The sequence below is a fragment of the Calonectris borealis genome, chromosome 9, assembly GCF_964195595.1.
Source record: "Calonectris borealis chromosome 9, bCalBor7.hap1.2, whole genome shotgun sequence".
NCBI classification, from domain to species: domain Eukaryota; kingdom Metazoa; phylum Chordata; class Aves; order Procellariiformes; family Procellariidae; genus Calonectris; species Calonectris borealis.
Genome location: NC_134320.1, coordinates 21,488,470 through 21,510,661, shown reverse-complemented (window position 1 = coordinate 21,510,661; position 22,192 = coordinate 21,488,470). Strand labels below are relative to the sequence as shown.

The following is a 22,192-nucleotide window of genomic DNA, read 5'->3' as shown; positions in this document are numbered from 1 at the left end:
GGGAGTTGTAGAGGTCACCAGAAACTTGCAAATGTTTCTTTCTCGTGATCCGGTTTTCATGGCTCCCAGAGAGTGAGTGAAGCTATAAACAATATGCATGTATGGATGGGGGAGGGCAAGCAAGAGGATTTGAAAATAAGATTTTACAAAGGTCTTTTGGTTTTCGTAAAGGAAAAAAAAAAAAAAAAAAGACTCCAGCAATAGTAAATTTTTTTAAACTGTTCATCTTGTTTTTGTTTCAGCTGTTTGATCCTATATTTTTTTCAGTAACAGATAACATATATATATTACCTCTTGGACAATACTTCATAGTGAGTTCTTTTTTTTTCAGGATAACCTAACCATTAATTTTATTCATGGTATCTGAAAGTCACTACAACCAGAATCCGATAATATTATATTCTGAAACAAACAAACAAAAAAATCTGCATGTAAGGTAACTTCAAAGAAAACAGCTTTGAAACATAGTCAACCCATGTTCTCATATCTAACTAAACTGAAACTTCTTTTCACTAATTTCCAGTGAGATTTTACATTCACAGGAAAGAATGATCTTCTATTTCTGCTGTACTATAATTCTACAGATGCTACCAATAATGTTAGGTTTTTTTAGCTCTGCTAGAACAAGGCAAAGGTACATACACTATTTCTTGCCGGGGGGTGGGGGGGAAGTAGGTAACTACAAATAAAATTGGTAGTGCTTGGAAATACTTGCCTGTTTCAGAAGGAAATGAAATGCTAAGATGATGGTTTTTTGACTGTTAAATCCTTCTGTTTGTTTCCCTTGAGCTGCTGTTTGTGATCAGATAAGCAATGTATCTGCGTCTTTTCTGTGAAATAACGATGAAAGTAATATGTAAGAAATATGAAGACATAACTGCAATACAAGTCTCCTGCTTTCTATTTTAAACAAAGCAATATCGCTACTGTTTAAATCTATGTGTAATAATGTTTTCATAGAGGACAATTTCAGACATCTTTGTACTAGTCTTCCTGGATTTTTGGAAAAATGCCAGCTTGGCAAGCAGGAAGAACAAAAGGACCGTACTGAAAATATCTAGTCTCGGGCAGTCTTACTGTCACCACATGGCAGGTTTGGACAGCAGCAAAATTGGACAGTCAACTCTCCCCAGTTTTCTTCATGGTGAGTTTTGGAATGCCTGATGTGTCTGAAGATGAGAATAAAACATTTTGATCTTTAGAAAGTTTGAAATATCTGGGACAAAGTGGAATATAGGTTTTGCATTCTGAAAATCGTTACTCTTGTCCCAGGAATATTTTTTCTTTTGTTTTTTTCCCCATAACTTTTGTTTCAGGGATTCCACAGAAGTTAAAAAAGCTTATTTGGGGACATACCTGTAGTTGATACTTCTGTCAGTTTGATAGAGAATAAAGAAAATCATATAACCTACACACAAGTGCTCAGTAAACTGGAATCTATAAACATAGTTGGATTGTTTAATGAGTAGAAGACTTCTTAATACAATGCTAAGAGTCTAGAGGAAACTTCTACTTGGAAAAGAAATAAAATCTAGACACAAGTCCTAATGAGCAGCTCTTTGATACCAAAGATCCTGCAAATTATTATAAAACATTGCTGTGCCCTGTCTATGAAAGCAATGTCTGGGATTTGTCTTGTGGAAAAGACTGGAAAAACTAATGGATTTCAGTTAAAGTGTAGTAGTTTACTGAATGACTAATTCAGTTTGAAGTATGGACTGATAAAATTGTATTGAGTATTTAGTCTGTCTTTTTGAATTGATTTTGAAACACTAGCTAATAGCAATGCAAAATTATTCAGCTCTCAGTCACTGGAGCGTATACCTCTTTGCATAATCATCCCATACTTTATACATTTAATACAGTATTACAGTACAGTACGCTTCTGCTTTTTGTTTCCTAGTGCGCTTGCTAGATTTCTTGCTAGTTGGTACATCATAGATAGAAGAATTTCCTTCTTGCAGAGCCCGAAGAGTAACTGTAGGTGCTTGTGCTGATGACAGACAACCTTAACACCTAAATGAACAAAATTCACCACACACACACACCCCCCCCCCCCCCCGGCAGACTGGTCCACAGACTTGCACAGTGGGTCTTCACCTGCTTTGTAAGACACGTGTTAATGTTAGATGGAGCTCCTCTCTTTAGAGAACATGCCCACAGATAATTTACAAAATAGGGGAAAAGCCTTATCAGTTAACAATGTTTATATACATATATATATATAAAAAAATTGCCAAATATTGATATCTGTGTGGAGTTGGTAGAATGTTTTTGAGTAATCTTTAGACAGTGAAAATCAATTCACTTCATCTAATCTGTAAACAGATAATCTGCAAAAATGAGTGTTCTCTTAGCAAGGAAGGGTTTTCCACACTTTCTGACAGAAGAGCTCATGAAAGGTCATTTCTCGTTTGCTTGTTTTTGTAATGTAGATTCTGTCTGTACCAAAGCGTAACAGTCCTTCCTTTTAGCAAGACACATAAAACTTAGATCGGTGACACTCCTTCTTGAGATTCTTCTGGCAAAATGTTAATGTACAAAAAACACTTACAGTGGAAAAAATACTGCCAGGGTATCCTGCTGAGCTTTAGATGCACAGGGCTTTTATGTATAAAAGTGTGGTGAAAACAGCTGCAGGAGCCTCAGATGTCTTTAGGGGAAAATATATGTGGGTTTTTGACTCAAGTTAATTTGTCCCAAGCTTAGTTTGCTTGAATTATGAACATAAAAAGTACTACTTTGAGTTAGGAACCAATATTAACTCTCCTGCTGTACAATTCTTACTGAATTTCTCCCTCACTGAGCTCCGTTCCTCAAGGGGAAGGAATTCTTTTCAGAAGAAGTAGCAGCAAACTTTATGATGGTCTCATATAAACCTTTTCAGAGTTAACATATTTGTATGTCATCAAGAAGGCATTAGAAAAATAATTGTTGGCTGTAACTTCTAATATAATATTCAGTAGAATGAAATTGAGTTAACCATGCTGCTGTAGTTCTGCACAATTCAGTGCTGTGAGATGATAAAACTGTCATTGTTTACCAAAAACCTATTTTCTAAACTTGGAATCCCTTATTGTAAATGGTGCAGTTGTTTTGACTGTAGGGTATTTCTATCCTATAAGAAAATAGATTGTATAAATTCGCATTAATATAATAAGTGTCTCTGGAAGCAAGTAGGAATCAGTATTTTGGGAGGCATGTTGTTTAACTTCCCTCATTCTTCCTCCATGTGTATCTACTCTTTTTGAATGGACTTTCACTACTAGGTTGGGTGCTTAGCAAGGTCAGTAGTGGAAAATGTGCTGAATGGATCAGGAAGGCTGTAATGAGTTGAAAAGAATGCAGTTTGATCAGTGAGTGTCTTGGAGTTTGGCCTTTCTGACCACCTGCGATATCCCAAAGCTTTTGGCAGGGGGAAAAAGTTTAAGGTGTGCTTGGAAGGTCAGGGATTGCAGGTGTGATACAGTGTTCATTTGAAGTGTTTGTGTGTACCCTTAGCTGGGTTTAAATAACATCTCTCTAGAATTCTCTTAGAATTATAGTCCTTTTACTGTCGAAGAACATAATTGATTCTATTTATTCCAGGCAGCCTTCCAGATTTGAAAGTGTACACAGAAACACAAGCTGCCAACTATACTTCAAAACTGTTTCTGTTTACATTTTTGCTTTCCAAATCCAAACCCTGGAGGCGTGCTTACATGTGCAAGTAAAATGAATGTGCACACAGAATGACTATATGCACCGTTCCAGCACATGTCTGTATCCCAGTTTAAAACAAAAGTTGCTGTTTTGGTGCAGTTGCTCTAAAAAGAGTGTAGATTTTAGGGTGTCCCTTTTGGACCGTTTGCAAGTCATTAAATAAATGGTATTGAGTTGGCATTTAACGTTTGAAATTTTTAAAAAGCCAAGGTTGACATTTATTTTGAAAAGATACTTGTCTAAAAGGATTTAATACGTATGTGTGTCCCCCAGCCCTGCCTCTGTTTCTTTGTTAGCAATTATTGGTGGGGAGGGAGGAAAAATTTGCAGTGGAACCACCGTTTTTGAAGCTGAACTAGCTCAGCACTGCTACAGTCGTGCTCACTCTCTAGTGTGGACCCTGGCATTGATCAGACTCCTTGGTGATCTCAATAAAGCACCTAAAATAGCAGAAGCTAACCCAAGAAAGGAAAAGTGAGTAGTTCTCTGCCACTTGAATTCATCTGACCTTGTAATGAGCTGGCTCAGGGAGCACTGGTGCCAGCGTCATGAAGGATGAGAACACATGCCTTGGGCAGGGAGAAGATGGGCTCTTAGAACCATCCGTTCAGAGGAGCCCCAACAGGATTGTGGAACTGAACTTAAAAGACTGCTGGTATAAACTCAGTCTGTGTTGTGAATATTTAATTTGATTGTGGTCCATCTATATTATCATTGTTTGTATGTGTGGATAGAAAAGTTCTTACGACTGCATGTTCTTGTTTTGTTTTTTGTTTCATGCTGGTATATGCCTTAACAGTAATGTGTTTCTGCCTATGCTTGTAATTAAGTAATGTAAATAAGCATGTGATTCACTGGTATGGAGAGGGAGTCTTGTTCATACTTTGCCTGGTGAAAAGATGCTATTTAACCTTCTCTGTATTTCTTTTTATCTGTAAACTGAGGATAGCTATTGGTAATTCAGAGTTCTACAAGTTACTCTAAATGGTGTTATTTGGGTTCATTTGTAATGTTTTGTAATTGGTAAGCTTTCCAAGTTTGGCTCTTTAAACACACTGTGAGTGTGCTTAAAACTTTCCATTTCAGCATCCGCTGACTGAGACTATTCCAATGATGAGGAAAATAAAATAGCTTATTTAGACTCTTCTTAAAAAAAGTCGGTTGCAAAGCCCTTCTAAATATGCATGAGGTGTTAGTGGAAAAGCATTTTTCTAAACGTGCAGTGGCACTTTAGTACTTCTGTTGATATTTTTAAAAGCCCAAACTACAACTACAAAGGAGGGATTAAAAAAGACAACCCTATTGCTACTCAGAGTTGCTTAGGAAGCAGTGGATTTGGGAAAACATTTTCATTCTAATGCTTCTTTTTAAGAACTGAAGTGTGGCAAAAGCAGGTACTAGATGTACTTGGAAGAAAACCTTTCAGAAAATAAGTACCAAGGCACAGAAGTGCAGAAATGAGGATAATGGTTTTATTTTTTTACATATATATAATTTTTTATATACTTATGATTTTATATATGTTTTTGTATACATAAAATTTATATATATTTTTTTAAAATTGCTGAGCAAAAGCATTCATTTGCTTTTCCACAGTTGGAGCTTTCAGAAAGCTGATGAAAGAGAAGAGGTGTGAAGCTGTTGGTTTGGGTTTTTCCCTCCTTTCTGTTAAGAAAAGAAACCAAGATAGAGGGGCAGTCCTAAGAGGGTTCTTGACTTAAAAGATGACTAAGAATGGCTTTAGAATTATAGCTTGGTAGTTATCTTAGCCCTGTGCTTTCAGGACACTTGGTTGATGGAGGAGACGTGATGGATGATGGACTGCTCTTTAGATGTCTGTTAATATTGCCCTCTCTCATAATGTACATGCTGAAATTAATGAAATTACAGGCTAAGTGTAAGTAATGCACTATTTGAAATTTGCATAATGTGTGATGGGCTCTGCAGTAACTTACTATTATGCAATGAGAACTTAAGTCTATGGTATGTAGTTCAGTGAAAATGTCTTGCTGCTTAGTGACAGTCAGAAAAGTAACTTATTAGGAAAGCAACAGAAAATATTATGTCACTGCGTAAACGTGTGCTCAGTTTAGACCTTGAATGTGGTGTGCAGATACGGTTGTTCCCCTTCTACCTTGCAAAAAGGGTATGGTAAACGTGGAAGAGATACAGAGAAGGTGACAAGGATTAACAAAAATACAGAATGACTTTTGGGCGGAGGAGGACTAAATAATTTGGGGCTATTATGGAAAAGTAGTAGTAGAAAAGGACTTGATGGATCTCTAAAATTAAGAGTAATGAATGCAAAGATAAGGAACTTCGTTTCATTACAAGAAATCTAGGATATCAGGTGAAAGTTACAGGCTTCAGAACAAAGAAAAAGAAATATTTTGTGACATGGAATGTTCCTCGGCCTTGTCATGGGATGCCAGCAGTTTGTGTGTGAAAACTTCCTGGACGAACTCAATAGTTCCTGATGGATTTTTTTCACGAACACATAAATATTGCCTCTGGTTAAGGAAATTGAAAATAGGTAGCGATTAGGAGAGTTTATTGATGAAATACTACTGTGTGCCTGCCTAGTTTTTCTGCTGTTTGTTTGGCATCTGTTCTTGGCCACTGGGCTATAACACATCTCTGCTCTGTCCAGATACAATTTTTCTTGTACCTGCTCTAAGCTGGCATAAGGCAGCACTGCTAGAAGGTCAGGCACGTGTTCCCCTTTCCTTTGGCTTGGCAAAGACATTGATGTGGCTGCCAAAGGCAACTAGAACAGGGAATTGATCCTAAATAAAACAAGCCCAACCAAAAAGTGTCAATGGAGCTCAGGTCTTCTGTCTCATTCATGGAAAAAAGAGTTTGTTGCTGGTGTAAGTAGCTTATACTGATCTAGAAAAGCTAAGGCGAAGTTTTGTGTGTACATGAATTCTTAAAATCAAGTTTAGGGGTTTTAATAAATACTTATAACTATTATGTTAGTGGTGTTTGAGTACTTAAGAGGTTTGGGATGAGAAAAAGTTGGTTTTTTTTAAAAAAAAAATTGAAGCATTGGTTTGGCTAAACTGAGCAGAGCTGGTGGTTTGTATCTCATCCAAATGATAATAAATGTTTCTCTTTCCAAAATAAAAATGTGAAGAACTCGGTTTGAGATTTGCTTAAAAATTGCTGTAATAATAATTTGAGTATTAGATATTTTCATCCCCCATGCTATTTAAGTGTTCTAATCATAAATTATAAACTTCAGGTAAACAAATTAATCCTCTATTTTTTTTAAGACCATATGCATATTGGCATTTTTTCCAAATTAATGTGATTCTGCTATTAACTGTTTGAGTAGATATTTACATTAAATACAAGTTCCTTAGACATCAGTTTTATCAAGTTGTTGTCTTTCTTATGGATGTAAAATATAGCCATGAATATTCATCTAAATTGTAAGCGGTCTTTAAACAGTTTTATCTGAAATTCCTTGTGATGCTAGTATTTTAAACTTAATATTTAAATTTCTGATTTTTACTTAGGTTTACTCGTACGAATCCCTGCTTGAAAAACTTCCAGTACAAAGTTATCTAAAGACTTAAAAATGCCTCCACGACCATCATCTGGCGAACTATGGGGCATCCACTTGATGCCACCGAGGATCCTTGTGGAGTGTCTTCTCCCAAATGGAATGATAGTGACTCTAGAATGCCTCCGTGAGGCCACCTTACTAACTATTAAACATGAACTCTTTAAAGAAGCGAGAAAATACCCTCTCTATCAGCTCCTTCAAGATGAATCTTCTTACATTTTTGTAAGTGTTACACAAGAAGCAGAAAGAGAAGAATTTTTTGATGAAACAAGGAGACTTTGTGACCTGCGACTATTTCAGCCTTTTCTAAAAGTCATTGAACCAGTAGGTAACAGAGAAGAAAAGATTCTTAATAGAGAAATAGGTGAGATTACCTTTATTTAAACATAGCTAATCTGTTTAACTGGCTTCTCCAAAATGCAAAACAAAGAATTGAAATGGGTTGTGTTTGTCACCTGTATCTGTCAAAGTTTGCATTTTGTAACTGTCAGTTGTTGCATCAAATGTCCAAAGATGCTGATCATAGTAAAGCTGACATTCGTAAACTGTGAATTAAACTTTTTTTTGCTGTTCTGTTTCATTCACATGTAAAGTCTTTGCTTTGTATGTATCTGTAATTGTACGTGGGTTAGAGGGTATTTTTTGCTTGTCTCTTATTAGCAGGATTTCATATTATTACAGAGCAAAACCTGTTGTATTATTTGGGAAGTCAATCTTAATTTGTTTTGAAGTTTACAGAATTTTAAATTCTGGATTTAATTACAAATCTTGAACCACATTTGTGATAGCACACATTTTAATGCTGCTCTATCTTGCTTAAAAAGTAAAATTTCAGAAATTAGTTTTCCCCCCCTCCTTTCCTCCAAAAAGAGCATGGAAAGGGGAGGGAAACAAAAACACCTGAGGCTTGAGGGGCAGAGGGGAGACAAATTGTAGTGTTTTGAATCATCTCTGGAGTAGCTTACCATTTTCCTTTATCTATTGAGAAAGCACAGGGAGACTAGCGTATGTTTCAGCATCTAGGTTAAGTATCTAAATTCAGGCTGTACAAGCATACCTACTCCCTTTTAGTTGCTAACAGATGTACATTGCAGTGGTGGAGACTTGTCAACTGGAAATACTTGTTCTGGGGTGCTCCTAATTGTTAAATTATTTAATTGTTATGAATGCATCATAGGTGAACTACATCTGTTTTGTAAAGCTTAACCTGTTCAAGACTTAAGGAGAACAGTGGTTAGCTAACCATGCAACAGGACAATTGGAAGTTTCCATTTGAACATTCATGCATAAAAAATTATTTATGCAAGTAATCTCATTAAAGTAAGTGGAATTACATCTGAGACAGAGGACCTGAGAGAAATGGACTCTTATTACATGACTCTGTGCCAAAGAGCTAAGTTCAATATCTCTTGGAGTGCTTGTCACATTTTTAAATAGCATAGTTCATCAAAAAAATTGAATAGTTGTCATTCAGTTATAAGCGAAGTTAATTATGGTCCTAATAGCTACTAATAATCCTGCCAGGGTTTTAGACAAAATCGGACATCACAGCTCCTCTGGTCCACTTAGGAAACTTTCTGTTGACTTCAAAGGAAGTTTATTACTTGTCCCTTTCCTCCAGGAGGAGCGTTAGCTGTGAAAGTGGTGATGTAAGGCTTCCAGGATCTTCAGTGAATGTACACCTGTCTTCTAACCTTTCCTGTGACTGCTGAGTGCACTTAACTTTAGAACTGAGTTGCTCTTGAATGAGATAAAACAATTATGCATACAAGTAGAAGCCAGTGGTTAACACAAATATTTTAGATTGTTTTGCTTAAAGCATGCTTTTTCTGTCACTGATAGAAGGAATCTTTGGCTTTAATTGTCAGTTACAATTATTTCCTCATGCTTCTTCAATACTGTAGGTTTTGCTATTGGCATGCCTGTCTGTGAATTTGACATGGTTAAGGATCCAGAAGTACAAGACTTCAGAAGGAATATTCTTAATGTTTGTAAAGAAGCAGTGGATCTTCGAGATGCCAATGCACCACATAGTAGAGCATTATATGTCTGTCCTCCAAATGTAGAGTCTTCACCTGAGCTACCCAAACACATATACAATAAACTAGATAAAGGTAAGATAAATATTTACAGTAGAAACATAATGGTTGTTTTTTTTTCAGTGATTGAAATCAAAGAGTACAGCTGGTGACTTAGGTAAATCACTGGTTTACGTACTGTATTTAGTACACTCTAGCAGTATCTTACACCTTAAGTTACTCAGAATAACTTTCTGGATGGAGTGTAGATTCAAAAGGAAGACAACACTTAAAATAAAATTACATTTTTTGCTATTGTAATAACTAAATCTTGAAATATAACTTGGTAAATAAGGATGAATTTTTTTAATGGGCAGAAACAGCTTGTTGGCTTTGCATTTTTCTTTTCTCTCAGATTCAGAAATCTGGAATTAACTGATGCTGAATCACTGAGTTATCTTGCAGTCCTCAAATACAAAACAGTTACTGCTGTTTTCTTGGAGGCTAAATAGTCAGTAGTATTTGGTTAATAAAAATATTCTTAATCTCAAGTGGTAAAAGTTTGAATTTACACTAGAGTCAAAAATAAACTGAGCACACACAGTTCCTTGCAGAAGTTACAAACCCGCTGTCAGTTTGGGCTATGAATCTTGTCTACATCTTCTTTCAGTAGTACTGCAAGCAATTCTCTGTGTTGGAGGGGTGGGCGTTGTTTGTTCTGGGTTTTTTGGGTGGTTGTTTTGGTTTTTGTTTTGAAACTGTGTGAAAATGATAGGCCTAACATTATTTTACATTTATTCTAGGGCAAATTATAGTGGTGATATGGGTAATAGTCTCACCAAACAATGACAAGCAGAAATACACCTTAAAAATCAATCATGACTGTGTGCCTGAGCAAGTTATTGCTGAAGCAATTAGGAAGAAAACGCGAAGTATGTTGCTGTCATCTGAACAACTGAAACTTTGTGTCTTGGAGTACCAGGGCAAATATATTTTAAAAGTGTGTGGCTGTGATGAATACTTGCTAGAAAAATATCCACTGAGCCAGTATAAGGTGAGTAACAAATGGATTTATTTTGAAATACACTAAAGTAATCCAAATTTGTGAGGGGCGGAAAATGATCTATTTTATGACTGGCTTGCTTTTTCATTAAATTAATCCAAAACATAGGAAGTAATAGTGTATGCGTCTTTAAACTAATTGGCTAATGTATGAGTGTAGTGTGCATATTTGTTGCTGTATGTGCTTCAAAAGAGGGGGGGGAGAACAGGTAATTTAAACTAGAATTTATATCACTAGCATAATTTTTCTTCTTTGAATGAAGTAGTTTACCTCTAACATTAGTGATAAAGCAGTGGTAGGTACTTTCAGAAATACCTTAGATTTCTGATGGCAAGAGATGAGTTATGTTTGAATGGGGTTGATGTAATACAAAAGGAAATTCAATCAGATGTTAAATTATGAGGCAACCATTGCTATTATGAATCTTGTCCCTTCCGCCTTTAGGGGTGGAAAAAATCAAAACAAACTATTTTTTTTCCTGTTACTTAAATCTTTAAATTTTTTGATCTTATTAAAGGAATGGTAAACTTCCAGCACTACATAAATCATTGTTGAATCTTCCATGTGGCTGGCTGTCCTTCATAGCCTGGGTTTTGTTAGTGCTGTGAGTGTGAGACAGAACTGCTGACAGAAGAGCAGCTGAGCAGCCCTTTGGAGCAGACAACAATGTTACCCAGTAGATTTCCTGACAGACTGCTGCTGCTTCCTCTTTGAGGAATGTATTGTAATAAACAGCTTCCATTCCTTCGTCTAAAATGGTTGACGATCTGCTCTGCAGAGCAATGGGGGAGAGAAGGGGACTGGGGGATCCCGAATAATGGGAAAAGCAGCTTTATACTATGGGATCTGGGGAGCAAGTGCAGGCATACATGAATAATTTTGCACAGTCATCTTGAGATCAAACAGTAGACCTATTTGATCTAGCGTGGCTTCTTCAGAAGTATCTGCTATGCCTTTACGGTGCCGCAAAAGAGCTTGCTAATTACACTCCAGGGCTGGACCTGTCTTAACACATTGTATTTTGTGGTACTGTTGCCAGACTAAACGCTCTCAGCACTCAGTCCTGAATGGACACCGTACAGGCTTGCAGCTAGAGTCTGTCGGGATCAGCGCTGAGCATGGGGTAATAGCACAACTGTTGAACCAAAAATGAGTGTGTCTGCCATTTGTCTTGTGCTCTCTGCCTGTGACTAGGAGTATCAGTGTCACCTGTGCTAGGGCTGCACAGCAGGCTAGTACAGCAGCTTGCTGTGCAAAAACAGCTCAACTGCTTCCAGGAACAGCTCTAATCTGGAAGCAGAAGCAGTCTGCTTTGTTTGTGCTGCACTGCGCCAGAGCTAAGGAGCACTACAAGAAACCTGACTTGTCATTTTGTCAGCTCTGTTCTCTATCTCCAGTTTAACCTTCCACCGTTGTAGATGTTATTCACATCTCAAAATCAGTATGAAGCACTACTGTGTGATCCTGCCCAACAACGTATTTAAACTGTTGGATGTTATAACTATAAACACTGTAAAGGGTGTACATACAGGGACAATGATAAGCTCTTTAAATATGCTTTTACTTTTATATTTTCCTGAATATTTTTAGGTATAGATTACTAAGAGTGTACACTTTGAAAACATAAGGAATTTTGGTTTTGTTTTCTTGCAGTATATAAGAAGCTGTATAATGCTTGGTCGCATGCCCAATCTGATGCTGATGGCTAAGGAAAGCCTATATACCCAGCTGCCACTGGACACCTTTACAATGCCGTCTTATTCCAGGCGTATCTCTACAGCTACACCCTACATGAATGGAGAAGCTACAGCCAAATCCCTCTGGACTATAAATAGTGCTCTCAGAATAAGAATCCTCTGTGCAACCTATGTAAATGTGAACATTAGAGACATAGATAAGGTAAGGCAAATGCTGTATGGCATTGTGTATGGTTTTCAGCAACTCATGTTTTCCCTCCTCAGTTTTCTGTTGTGTGTTTACATTGGCAAAAAGGTATTATTTAACATGTTAGAAAACTAGATCACTCTGTTATTTAAATTAAAGCACTCAATTCTAAAAAATACAGTAGTGTTCTAGCATCTGAAAACTTTTGTGTACTACTTAAAAGGCGTGAGTTGTGGTATTTAGCTAAATATTCTGCCTGATAGGAGCAGAACTTGGTTTGCATAGTTCACTTTAGCTCAATATGTAATGGATAGAAGAATAAACCCATGTTGTTATTTATATTCTAAATAATTACTATGTCTAAGAACGTATTACAGTAATTGGGAATACTTTGAGGGGATGCTGGATAGTGTGCTGCTATCTTTGTTTTTAAGAAGGGAGGTATTGGAAGGTCAAGGAGAAGAGGCAGGTAGGGTTCAGTCCCATTGAAGTCATACTACAAGCTTGGCTGTCTAACTTTCTCAGAATTTGTTTGGTCTTTTCTTTCACTATAGCTTGGCACAGGAAGAATTGAAAATAAATTCCAGGGTTTTTTAGAGTTCACTTCAAGTTTATTATTGTATTTTTAAGAACTAGTTTTGCAATTAATGAGGAAAAAGACCAAAACATTTTTTTCTAGAAGGCTATGCTTAGATACTACTTGCAGAGCATGAATGAATTTGGGTCAGGGGGTGGTGGGGCTGTTTAGTTTTCAGTTTCGTTTTTGTTTTTTGCTTGATGGAAATTAAGGGTAGTATTTGTAATCGTAGTATATGTTGATAGCAGTGAAAAAATTTGTTTATAGTAACATTTCAAAGATAGTACTAATATTAACATTGTTTTCAGATCTATGTTAGAACAGGTATCTACCATGGAGGGGAACCTTTGTGTGACAATGTGAATACTCAAAGGGTACCTTGTTCTAATCCCAGGTAAGCAAAGTACTTGAATGACTGTAGAGAACCTGACTTCCAGGGCATCATAAATAATAGCACTGAAGGAGTAAAGGCTCGACTTAGCCATTATTCAGGTAGAGCTCCTTGCTGGGAATTCCTTGCCTTAAGTTTTGTAAGAATGTTTTTACCTAACCCTATATTTATAAATAGAATTAACTTAATTCAAACATAAGTATTTTGTCTCATTGCATGTAATAGTGTAGTTTCTTTTACTGAACAGATCTGTTTTACATGTACGTTTACAGTTGCCTCTGAAATTTCAATATAATTACCCATTAATACTGTGAAATCAGCACAGCTCTGAGCGACTGAGCGCTGGTTTTGACTGTGGATCAATAGCAGGTGTTCCAGTTGCAGATTGCACCTTCAGCATGGGGCAATGTGATGTAATGTAACCTGCAAATTCGTTTTGGTGAGGTTGCAGAGTGTGTACTAAAGCAGAACCACTGAGTGTGGAGAGGTGGGTGTTATTTGCTAACACAGAAGTCATGCCCAAGCCAGCTCTGGCCTGATTATTTTCAGGAGATTTGACTTACCATGAATATTATCTGGAAAAATAAATCACATGGACTTAAAAGTGCCGTTAGTGTGCAAAAAGAATCTTTATATGAGCGTATATAAACATATTGAGAAAAAGTATCAAAAAGATGTTGAATTTCTGCCTGTAACTTTGACTAATGAGGTATGAAATTTTGGTGTCTGCTAGAGTAAGATGCAAAGTATGTGTTAAGAAGTAATTCTTGACTTGCACTTTCTGTCTGACTTCATGTCTTTGAAAGTTTCAAAATTTATTAGTATTTTTTGTCTGTACATTTTCTATTAATATGATTAGGTGTTATGATTAGAGGGCCTAATAATATACACAGTTATTGAAAAATAGCCTCTCCCTCTGAGTTTCCCCAAAGATAGCTATACTTGAACTGATAGTTTAACCGTTTTAGAGGGAAAATCTTCTTAGAAAGGTGGTGAAGGGTGTGGCTTGAAAACATGGATATAATCACACAGATCTATATTATATGAAATAAACTTTTTTCTTATGTGTTCATCTGCCAATTCCTTCATTCTTAAAGAAGGGCTTGGACAGTTATTTCTTTGTAAAACTCCGCTTTTAGTAGCTACAGACACACTGAAAAATTAATGCTGTCCTTGGAAGCTGCTGCCTCTTCCAACTGAGAAAATGCCGTGTGGCTATCCACTTAATAAACTGTATTCAGAAGTTCCTTTTCAAAAGCACAGTTCTGCCAATTGACAGATAAAGTCTACTTAGAGGAGTTCATGAAAACAAAATGTCTATTCCTGTAGAACCAATCTGTGCTTTTATTGCTAGGGTAAATAGAATAATATCTGAGTTAGGAATATTGCTTTGGATTTCTGTGTTATATTCCCATCTTGCAGTCAGCTTTTTATTTTCTAGCAGTTCAAATTTAGTGGAGTTCTGAAAGCTATGCCACGTTTTTTCCCACTTGCTTTTTTTCCCCTGAAGTGAAAAATATTTCACAAGCTAAACCTTACATGAGTGTAGCACATATGCAAATCCATTATCTTTAGGTTATACCTACACTGACAGTTGCAGTCAGTAGGTTTGCAATAGTGAAAGTGAATAAACCTATCGCTAAGTTTGCAGGAATTGAACCTGACTTTTTAAGTGTGACTTTTTAAACAGTGTTAGTGCTAGAAGGCTAATCGGGGAAGTTTCCTTTCCCAAAAAGGAGTAGATGTAGTCAAATGCATGTAGGAGGACCCTTCTTCAGTAAGAAAGTGTACTCTTTATGCGCGTATATATTTTAGGTAGGAATATAACAAATGCTTTTTGGTATAATTATTGATTGAATGCAGTTGTCTCCACGCTCTCCTTTAGCCTTTCTGCTTTTTAAATCTTACAGATGGAATGAATGGCTATTGTATGACATGTACATTCCTGATCTTCCACGTGCTGCTCGGCTCTGCCTTTCTATCTGTTCTGTTAAAGGCCGGAAGGGTGCTAAAGAGGTAAAATACTTCATGGCTTTAATACACTAACGAACAAAAGCTATTTAAGTCAAGTTTGGGAAGATATTTGGTAAATGCTGCCCTGGCAATGAGTCTTAGACCAATGTTTGATTTGAATCTGATTAAAATAGCATTTTTTCTTTTCTTGTATCTAATTCAGACTACCACTTTTTTGTGGTCAGAAATTAAACAACATGGAAAAAAGCTTATCCGTTCAATGCTGTAAATCATGTCTATACTGTATTGCCAGACACAAAGGTCAATGTTAGTCTTTTGAGGTGCAAGTGCCTTTAAACTCAAGTTTCTAAACCCATAAGTTACTTACCTATTTATTAAAAAAGGGCAATATTTATACTTAAATTTAGAGTTGATTTTTAGAGTAAAGAAAATTTTGTGCTGCTTTAGCATTTGATGCAAGATCCCAAATAGTAATTTTTTAAGAATCTACATATGGCATCTAATTCTAGTCACCGGCATCATTAAATTCTGGGTTTGAGTGTGTGTCGCAGGTACTGTATAGTTTTTTGTCTACAACCAGGTTTACAAATCTTAGAGAATCATAGAATGGCTTGAGTTGGAAGGGACCCTTAAAGATCATCTAGTCCGACCCCCTGCCATGGGCAGGGACGTCTTTCACTCGATCAGGTTGCTCAAAGCCCCACTCAACCTGACCTTGAACACTTCCAATGATGGGGCATCCACAACTTCTCTGGGGAATCTGTTCCAGTGCCTCACCACCCTCGTCTAAAAAAAAAAAAAATTCTAATGTGCAATCTAAACCTATTCTCTTTCAGTTTAAAACTGTTGCCCTTTGTCCTGTCACTACAGGCCTTGGTAAAAAGTGTCTCTATCTGTCAAAAAAATTCTCTATCATCTTGAGTTATTTTGATGTGGGAAAAATGTTAGCATGTGTTTGCAAGTGTTTTGATATCATTCTGCAAAATGACTGCCATGACAGTCATTCATAGAAAACCATGGTACAGCTTCCACCACCTGCTTTCAGCTAATCTGGGAACGTAAGAGCTTGCTCTGGGGTGAAAATGTTATTTCTCCTGACTCAGTCTGCAGCAATTAATAGATGACACTGAAAAATGATCTTTTAATCTCTTTAAGGAGCACTGTCCATTGGCTTGGGGAAATATAAACATGTTTGATTATACAGACACTCTTGTATCTGGGAAAATGGCTTTGAATCTTTGGGCAGTACCTCATGGGCTGGAGGATTTGTTGAATCCTATTGGTGTTACTGGATCAAATCCAAATAAGGTAATTATTTGCATGCCAGTTTCCTCTTTAGGAGTACATTTTCAGAAAATATGCTGTATTATAATTAGTATCATTCAACAGAAAAAGTAATTTAAATTCCCTTTATATAGGAAACTCCATGTTTAGAGCTGGAATTTGATTGGTTTAGCAATCCTGTCAAGTTTCCAGATATGACGGTGATCGAGGAACATGCCAATTGGACTATATCACGTGAACTGGGGTTTAACTACAGCTATGCGGGGCTGGTAAGGCAAACTCCCCTTCCAAGATCAGCTACTAAAATATGAAAGTATTATTTTACTCAGTATATTAGTGATAAAGAAAACTTTTTTACATGTATCCTGATTTATTGTAAAAGCAAAAAATCAATTTTTTGTTTTGTGTTTAGCAAAGTAAGTAATATATTCTCACTTCTTTATATTACCAGTAAACTGACCTAATGATTCACTGACCAACTAAAACACTTTAAAGAGAAACTGTCTTACTGTGCAAAGTGTTAGGGCCTTTTTGACATTTTTTTATCGCTAATTCAGATGTCTAAACTACTTAGTTTAACTTTTCAAAAGTCGTAATTCTCCTTCAATGACACTGTTTCACTTTGTTGCAATTTGATGTCTACAGGTAGGCTTTCTTCTGTAACCTAAAGGTGCTTATAACTCTTTACTGGCTGTTTAATGGGCTAGTTATGACCATAAGTACAGGGAATTCTAAGGGGATTGATTGGCATGCACCTGAGTGTAGTCCTTTGTCTCCTCTCTTCCATGAAGAAAATCTGTGCATTGACAATTGGCTTTTTGGTGAGGCTTGGAGCTTTCTTAAAAGCACATTTTGGATGATTAAAAGGAGAAAAAAAGAAAAGCGGTAAAGCTAAAAATGCTATGTATTTAAAGACAAGGCTGTGAAATTAGTTGTTATGTTTTACGCTTTCTTCTGGAGGCTGGTTCAAAGACTTGAGAGTTTCCCCAAGAGAGCTTTGTGGTCTGTGTGGAGAAGAGTCTCGGGGTGGAAAGTTTCGCTGTGCCAAAAAGTGCATAGGTGTCAGTAAGCTTCCAGATTGGGAATTCTGGTGATATTTATAACAGTCCCATCTCAACAAATCTTGAAGAAAGGGTTATAGGCATTTGATTTCTCTTGATACTCTACAGGAAGTCCATCATAGTGGCATATCTGCTTATGATATGTATTGTGACTGAGCAGTGCTGCAGGGCTCTTAAGTGTTTAAAGACAGCTGGCTTCTTGTAAATAACATTCCTTTGCTATAACACAGCCTATTACCTGGGCGTATATATGCTCAACTCATTGTTTTGTTCCACCTGTAGGCAAAAATAGAAAATGGTGAGGAGAATAAGCGCTCACTTCAGTGACAAAGTAATGATCAACTTACACTTTACAATTAAAAAAAAACAACTTTCTGAGGTAGAATAAAGTCTCAAGTTATTGCCTTTTCTTTCTTGTGATAATCCTTACAATACTGTAGAAGGTCATAGTGGTTAAATATGGAGAAAGCATATTTGCATCAATGACTAAGTTGACAGGGAAACAAACTGTATATCACTGCTTTGGTCTCTCTTTCTCATTATTCATGCCGCTTTTCTTTCAACCCTCCTTATTGTCTGCCAAAATCCTCTTATTACTTATCCTTTCTTAAATCATTTCATTAAATGTTTGGTAAGTTTGAACATCACTAGTTATCTCTTAGTATTGTATTTGTCCCCTTTATCTTTTAATGTGTGGTGTCTTCAGGACTGAAGCCAAACTTTCTATATTCAGGTACTGTGCATATTTATAGCTGTTTGTAATATTAACTATATTTAGGAAGTTAAAAGGCAATGTGTTGTTATCATTCAAAAATTGGATACTAGATTACTGTGTCACATTGGCCGTATCTGAAAGAGGTAAAAAATGCTTGTCTGAAATGGTCAAAATCAGCAAAGCAGTCACTGAGGCATGATTTCTATATAAATGTTTTTGTTATGATACAAAGAGCATAACTTTTTTTTGTTTAACCTTGAAATGCATTACACTGCATTTAAAATCAATTAATACATACTTATAAGAGATCATTTATAGGTCCATTAATATCTCAAATATGAAAGAATTTTTAAATATTAAATCTAATTTACTGTCCCACAATTCATAGAATTTCAAGTTTTTGGTGTTGACCGCAACAGGATAAATGCATTTTCCTTCTGGCCTTGACCTAAACTATGATCTTTCTGACCCACTATGCAGGTACATTTTATCCTTTTTTGACTTTCACTTACTATTTAGGATGACTCTTTCAGAATCAAGATGAATATGTACAATTAATCACTTGTTCAATATCAACTATTTGATCTTATGTCAGGAGTAGGGTGATTATAAAGTCATTTATCCATTAACTTCCTTACAGAATGACTCTGGCTTTGCTGCTTGCACTGTATCTGTTACCATAATATTTAAGAATGTGTTCGAGAAATGTTCCAGTGCTACATAGAGAGTAGTCCTGAATAATTTTCCCCCACTTCTAAGACCAGTACATGTGCTTCAGAATGGTAAAAAAAAAACATATTGGTGCACTAAGATCTCACTATCACACTACTAACAGGACAAGGTACTAAAAATCCTGTGAGTTAGTTGATTCATACCTTAATATTGGTAGATGTAAGCTTGAAGGCCAGAATATTCTTGTCCCATATAATAGTAGTGAACCCATCATGAGAACACATAATTTATGTAATTAAAGATAAATGTAAAGTAGAGAACTTTCAGTCTGAAGTAGATATCATGTGGTATAACCTGACAATTGTTTCTATATTTGTGCATATTCTTAGAAATAACACCACTTCACCTTTTAAAGGGTGCCTTGATCTCCTACCTGGTAATTTCAGATTGTTCTTTTCTTCAGCCTGTTTTGTTTTTTTTTAAAGCTAGATGCATTGGAAAGACTTTCTGTAAAAGACATGTAGGTATTTCTGTTTCGAAGTACTAGTTCAACCAGTTGAAAATTTCCATCAACAAAACTGGCAGACAAAGCTCAGTTCATTCTTGCTTATTATTTTGTTTAATGTGCTCAGTAGAAATTGCCTAGGGAAAGAGCAGAACAAGAGCTCAAATACTGTGGTTCTACAGTTTAAACAATTTGAACTTGAAAAAGAGTTGGTCTTATTCTTCTGTAGTAGTAGGTATCATGCAGGTGTGAAAATGTGAGTTCACTATAAAACCACTATTGAACTCCTGTAGAATTTTTGGGACAGCTTCATCTTAAGTGTCAAACTTGTCTATTGCAGTTGTATTTTATACTAAAGGCAATAATACAAGCTGCTTAAGATTTCTCTTTTGCAGTGCAATTGATTCTATAGTTGAAACTTCAGAAACTGCATCATTTCACGTGTTGCTTTGTGAAAAACATGTTAAATGAACTAAGGAATGGGAAGTATAGGAGAAAAATTGAACTTGGCGCATGAACCGTGAAAAATCTAGTAGTAGTTTCAATACCTCTGCCATTGGCCTAAGCTGGTTCTAATAAATGAAGTCTTAGATAAAATTCATTTCAGTGTGTACCAGTTCTGTTTTCTGTGCTCTTTGGGGAATATCTTATACTAATTCTGCTTAATGTTTTCCAGTCTTCCTGTTACTCAGGCTTTCCTACAGTGTTCTACCTTTTATTTACCTAGCGTCATCCCCCATATTCTGCTTTTTCAGTTCTGATGCTTTTTCAGTCCTTTCAGCAGCTCTCAGCAATCTCAAAACTGGAGACAGAAATGACCAGTTTCATTTTGTGCTGCATCGTTGTTTATCAGATGTCAACTGCTATTTCTCACACAGCTGACTTAGTTGAAATATACCTCTTGTGCCAGGAGTGACTTAAAGCAGTTGTAGAAATCAAAGGCCTAGTCTTTCATCTCTCTCTATTTTTAAATTGTAAGTCCTCAGTTATAACAAAAGGAAACAAGAAGATAGTATTGCATGACATAAGCTATAAGTGTTGCTATGCTGTTAAAATACTTTTACTTGTATGTTCTATGACAACAGAAGGAAATAGGCGGAGAGTTAATGGACCACTTTCTCTCTGCAGAGTAACAGAATAGCTAGAGATAACGAATTAAGAGAAAGTGACAAGGAGCAACTGCGAGCCATATGTACGCGAGATCCTCTGTCTGAAATCACTGAGCAAGAGAAGGACTTCCTCTGGAGCCACAGGTATTTAAAAACAAAAACCAAACCAAAGCAAAACCCTTGTTGGTGCAGTCAAACTTCATCCCATTCACTCCAAATTTGTCATGAATGTCTTGGGTTTTGCTCCCTTTTCTTTATTCTATATTGTTGGGGTTAGTGTTTTAGAAAAGGCTTTTAAAGCATTCTGCATTGTATGTCTTGGTTCCTGGATAAAAGTAAGTTGTTGAATTAATTTACATTTTCCCCATTACTGCAGTCGTACCTTCATGCATGGATCCTGACACCACCTTATGGTATCGATTGGATTCTGCTGACAAAGGAAGAAAAAGGTGCAGGACTGAGGGGACGCAGTAGATAGTTATTGAAGCAAAAATGACATTTTGTACATACAACTTCTTTCTCTTTCACAGACACTATTGCGTGAATACTCCAGAAATTCTGCCCAAATTACTTTTGTCGGTTAAATGGAATTCTAGAGATGAAGTGGCCCAGGTAACGTGTAGCACGGAAGAAGTTTTAAGTTTTGAAGAAGCTTTAAAGTATGGTATTTTAAAGAAAACCCTGGAAGTTAAAAACCTGTTATGTTTTTAATTGAATGTAAACTTAGATGATTCGAGTTGCTACTATAATCAGTCTGGTCCATAGTTCTTGTTTCTGTAGCTCTGTTTGAGTCTTAAGATTTCTTCTTGGTGGCATTACTTGAATCCTTGTTATGTTGCTGACTTGTCAATTACAGTTAAATGTGAGGTTTTGTTTTCATTCTTTTTATAGTGGATAAAATAACAAAGTTAGCTGGCAACTAATACCAAATTCTTTATTGAGAGAGGACGAGCGAGTAAACAGCTTCTACTTAGAAGCCGTTTGTGTCTGACGATACCTTCTAATGGCTGTGTATTACAACTTCTTCCTAATCAATGCAAATGTGTAACGTGCTTGGACTTCTTGTCCACAGATGTACTGTTTAGTAAAAGATTGGCCTCCAATCAAGCCAGAGCAAGCAATGGAGCTTTTGGACTGTAATTATCCAGATCCCATGGTGCGAGCTTTTGCAGTTCGGTGTCTAGAGAAGTACTTGACAGATGACAAACTGTCTCAGTACTTAATCCAGCTAGTACAGGTATATAACATATTTTGGTATACTTGATGTCTTGTGTATATTCAATGATCACAGAGGCTTAAAATACCACAAAAGTTAAGGTGATGTGAAAAAGAGGTCATCAAAAGTATCTGTTTGCATTGCGGATTATTTAGTAGGAGAAGATGAAATGTAGTTCATTTTCTGTAGTGCTGTGGTTTTGCTTGTTGATATTAAATGCCAAAATTTTGCAGAGATGCAGAACTGTTCTACCAACTGGAACAGGCAGCTATTTCAGCTGTCCTAACATATGGGAAAGTATGAGCAGAAGCATCTTCTCAAAATTTTGAGGAAGTTGAGGCTAAAATATTTGGTAACAGTAAAGGAAGCATCAGATGGCAAGTCCCTGAAATAAAGGCAGCCATTGCACTGTTAGTAGATACTGTTCAAATTCTAACACATGCAAGTATT

General features: G+C 36.4%; 1 protein-coding gene across 15 annotated transcripts in view; it reads left to right on the top strand.

The window, feature by feature from the left end:
• The window catches only part of PIK3CA (phosphatidylinositol-4,5-bisphosphate 3-kinase catalytic subunit alpha), a 48,158-nt gene that overhangs the window by 10,745 nt on the left and 15,221 nt on the right, over positions 1 to 22,192 (top strand). For 7 of the 15 annotated variants that reach the window (XR_012674677.1, XR_012674676.1, XR_012674674.1 and 4 more), the window contains exons 1-13: positions 663 to 1,144; positions 5,486 to 5,599; positions 7,224 to 7,637; positions 9,178 to 9,387; positions 10,095 to 10,345; positions 12,008 to 12,253; positions 13,124 to 13,209; positions 15,117 to 15,222; positions 16,336 to 16,488; positions 16,599 to 16,733; positions 20,546 to 20,670; positions 21,057 to 21,138; positions 21,599 to 21,763. Coding sequence is in view for 8 of the 15 variants with exons in the window: in XM_075157338.1 (XP_075013439.1) it covers positions 7,286 to 7,637; positions 9,178 to 9,387; positions 10,095 to 10,345; positions 12,008 to 12,253; positions 13,124 to 13,209; positions 15,117 to 15,222; positions 16,336 to 16,488; positions 16,599 to 16,733; positions 20,546 to 20,670; positions 21,057 to 21,138; positions 21,599 to 21,763 (1,911 nt within the window). In the remaining 7 variants the exon portion in view is untranslated. Of the gene's footprint in view, positions 1 to 661; positions 1,145 to 4,960; positions 5,600 to 7,223; positions 7,638 to 9,177; positions 9,388 to 10,094; positions 10,346 to 12,007; positions 12,254 to 13,123; positions 13,210 to 15,116; positions 15,223 to 16,335; positions 16,489 to 16,598; positions 16,734 to 20,545; positions 20,671 to 21,056; positions 21,139 to 21,598; positions 21,764 to 22,192 lie in introns of those variants that run through there. The other 8 variants (XM_075157343.1, XM_075157345.1, XM_075157339.1 and 5 more) reach the window with 7 other exon arrangements.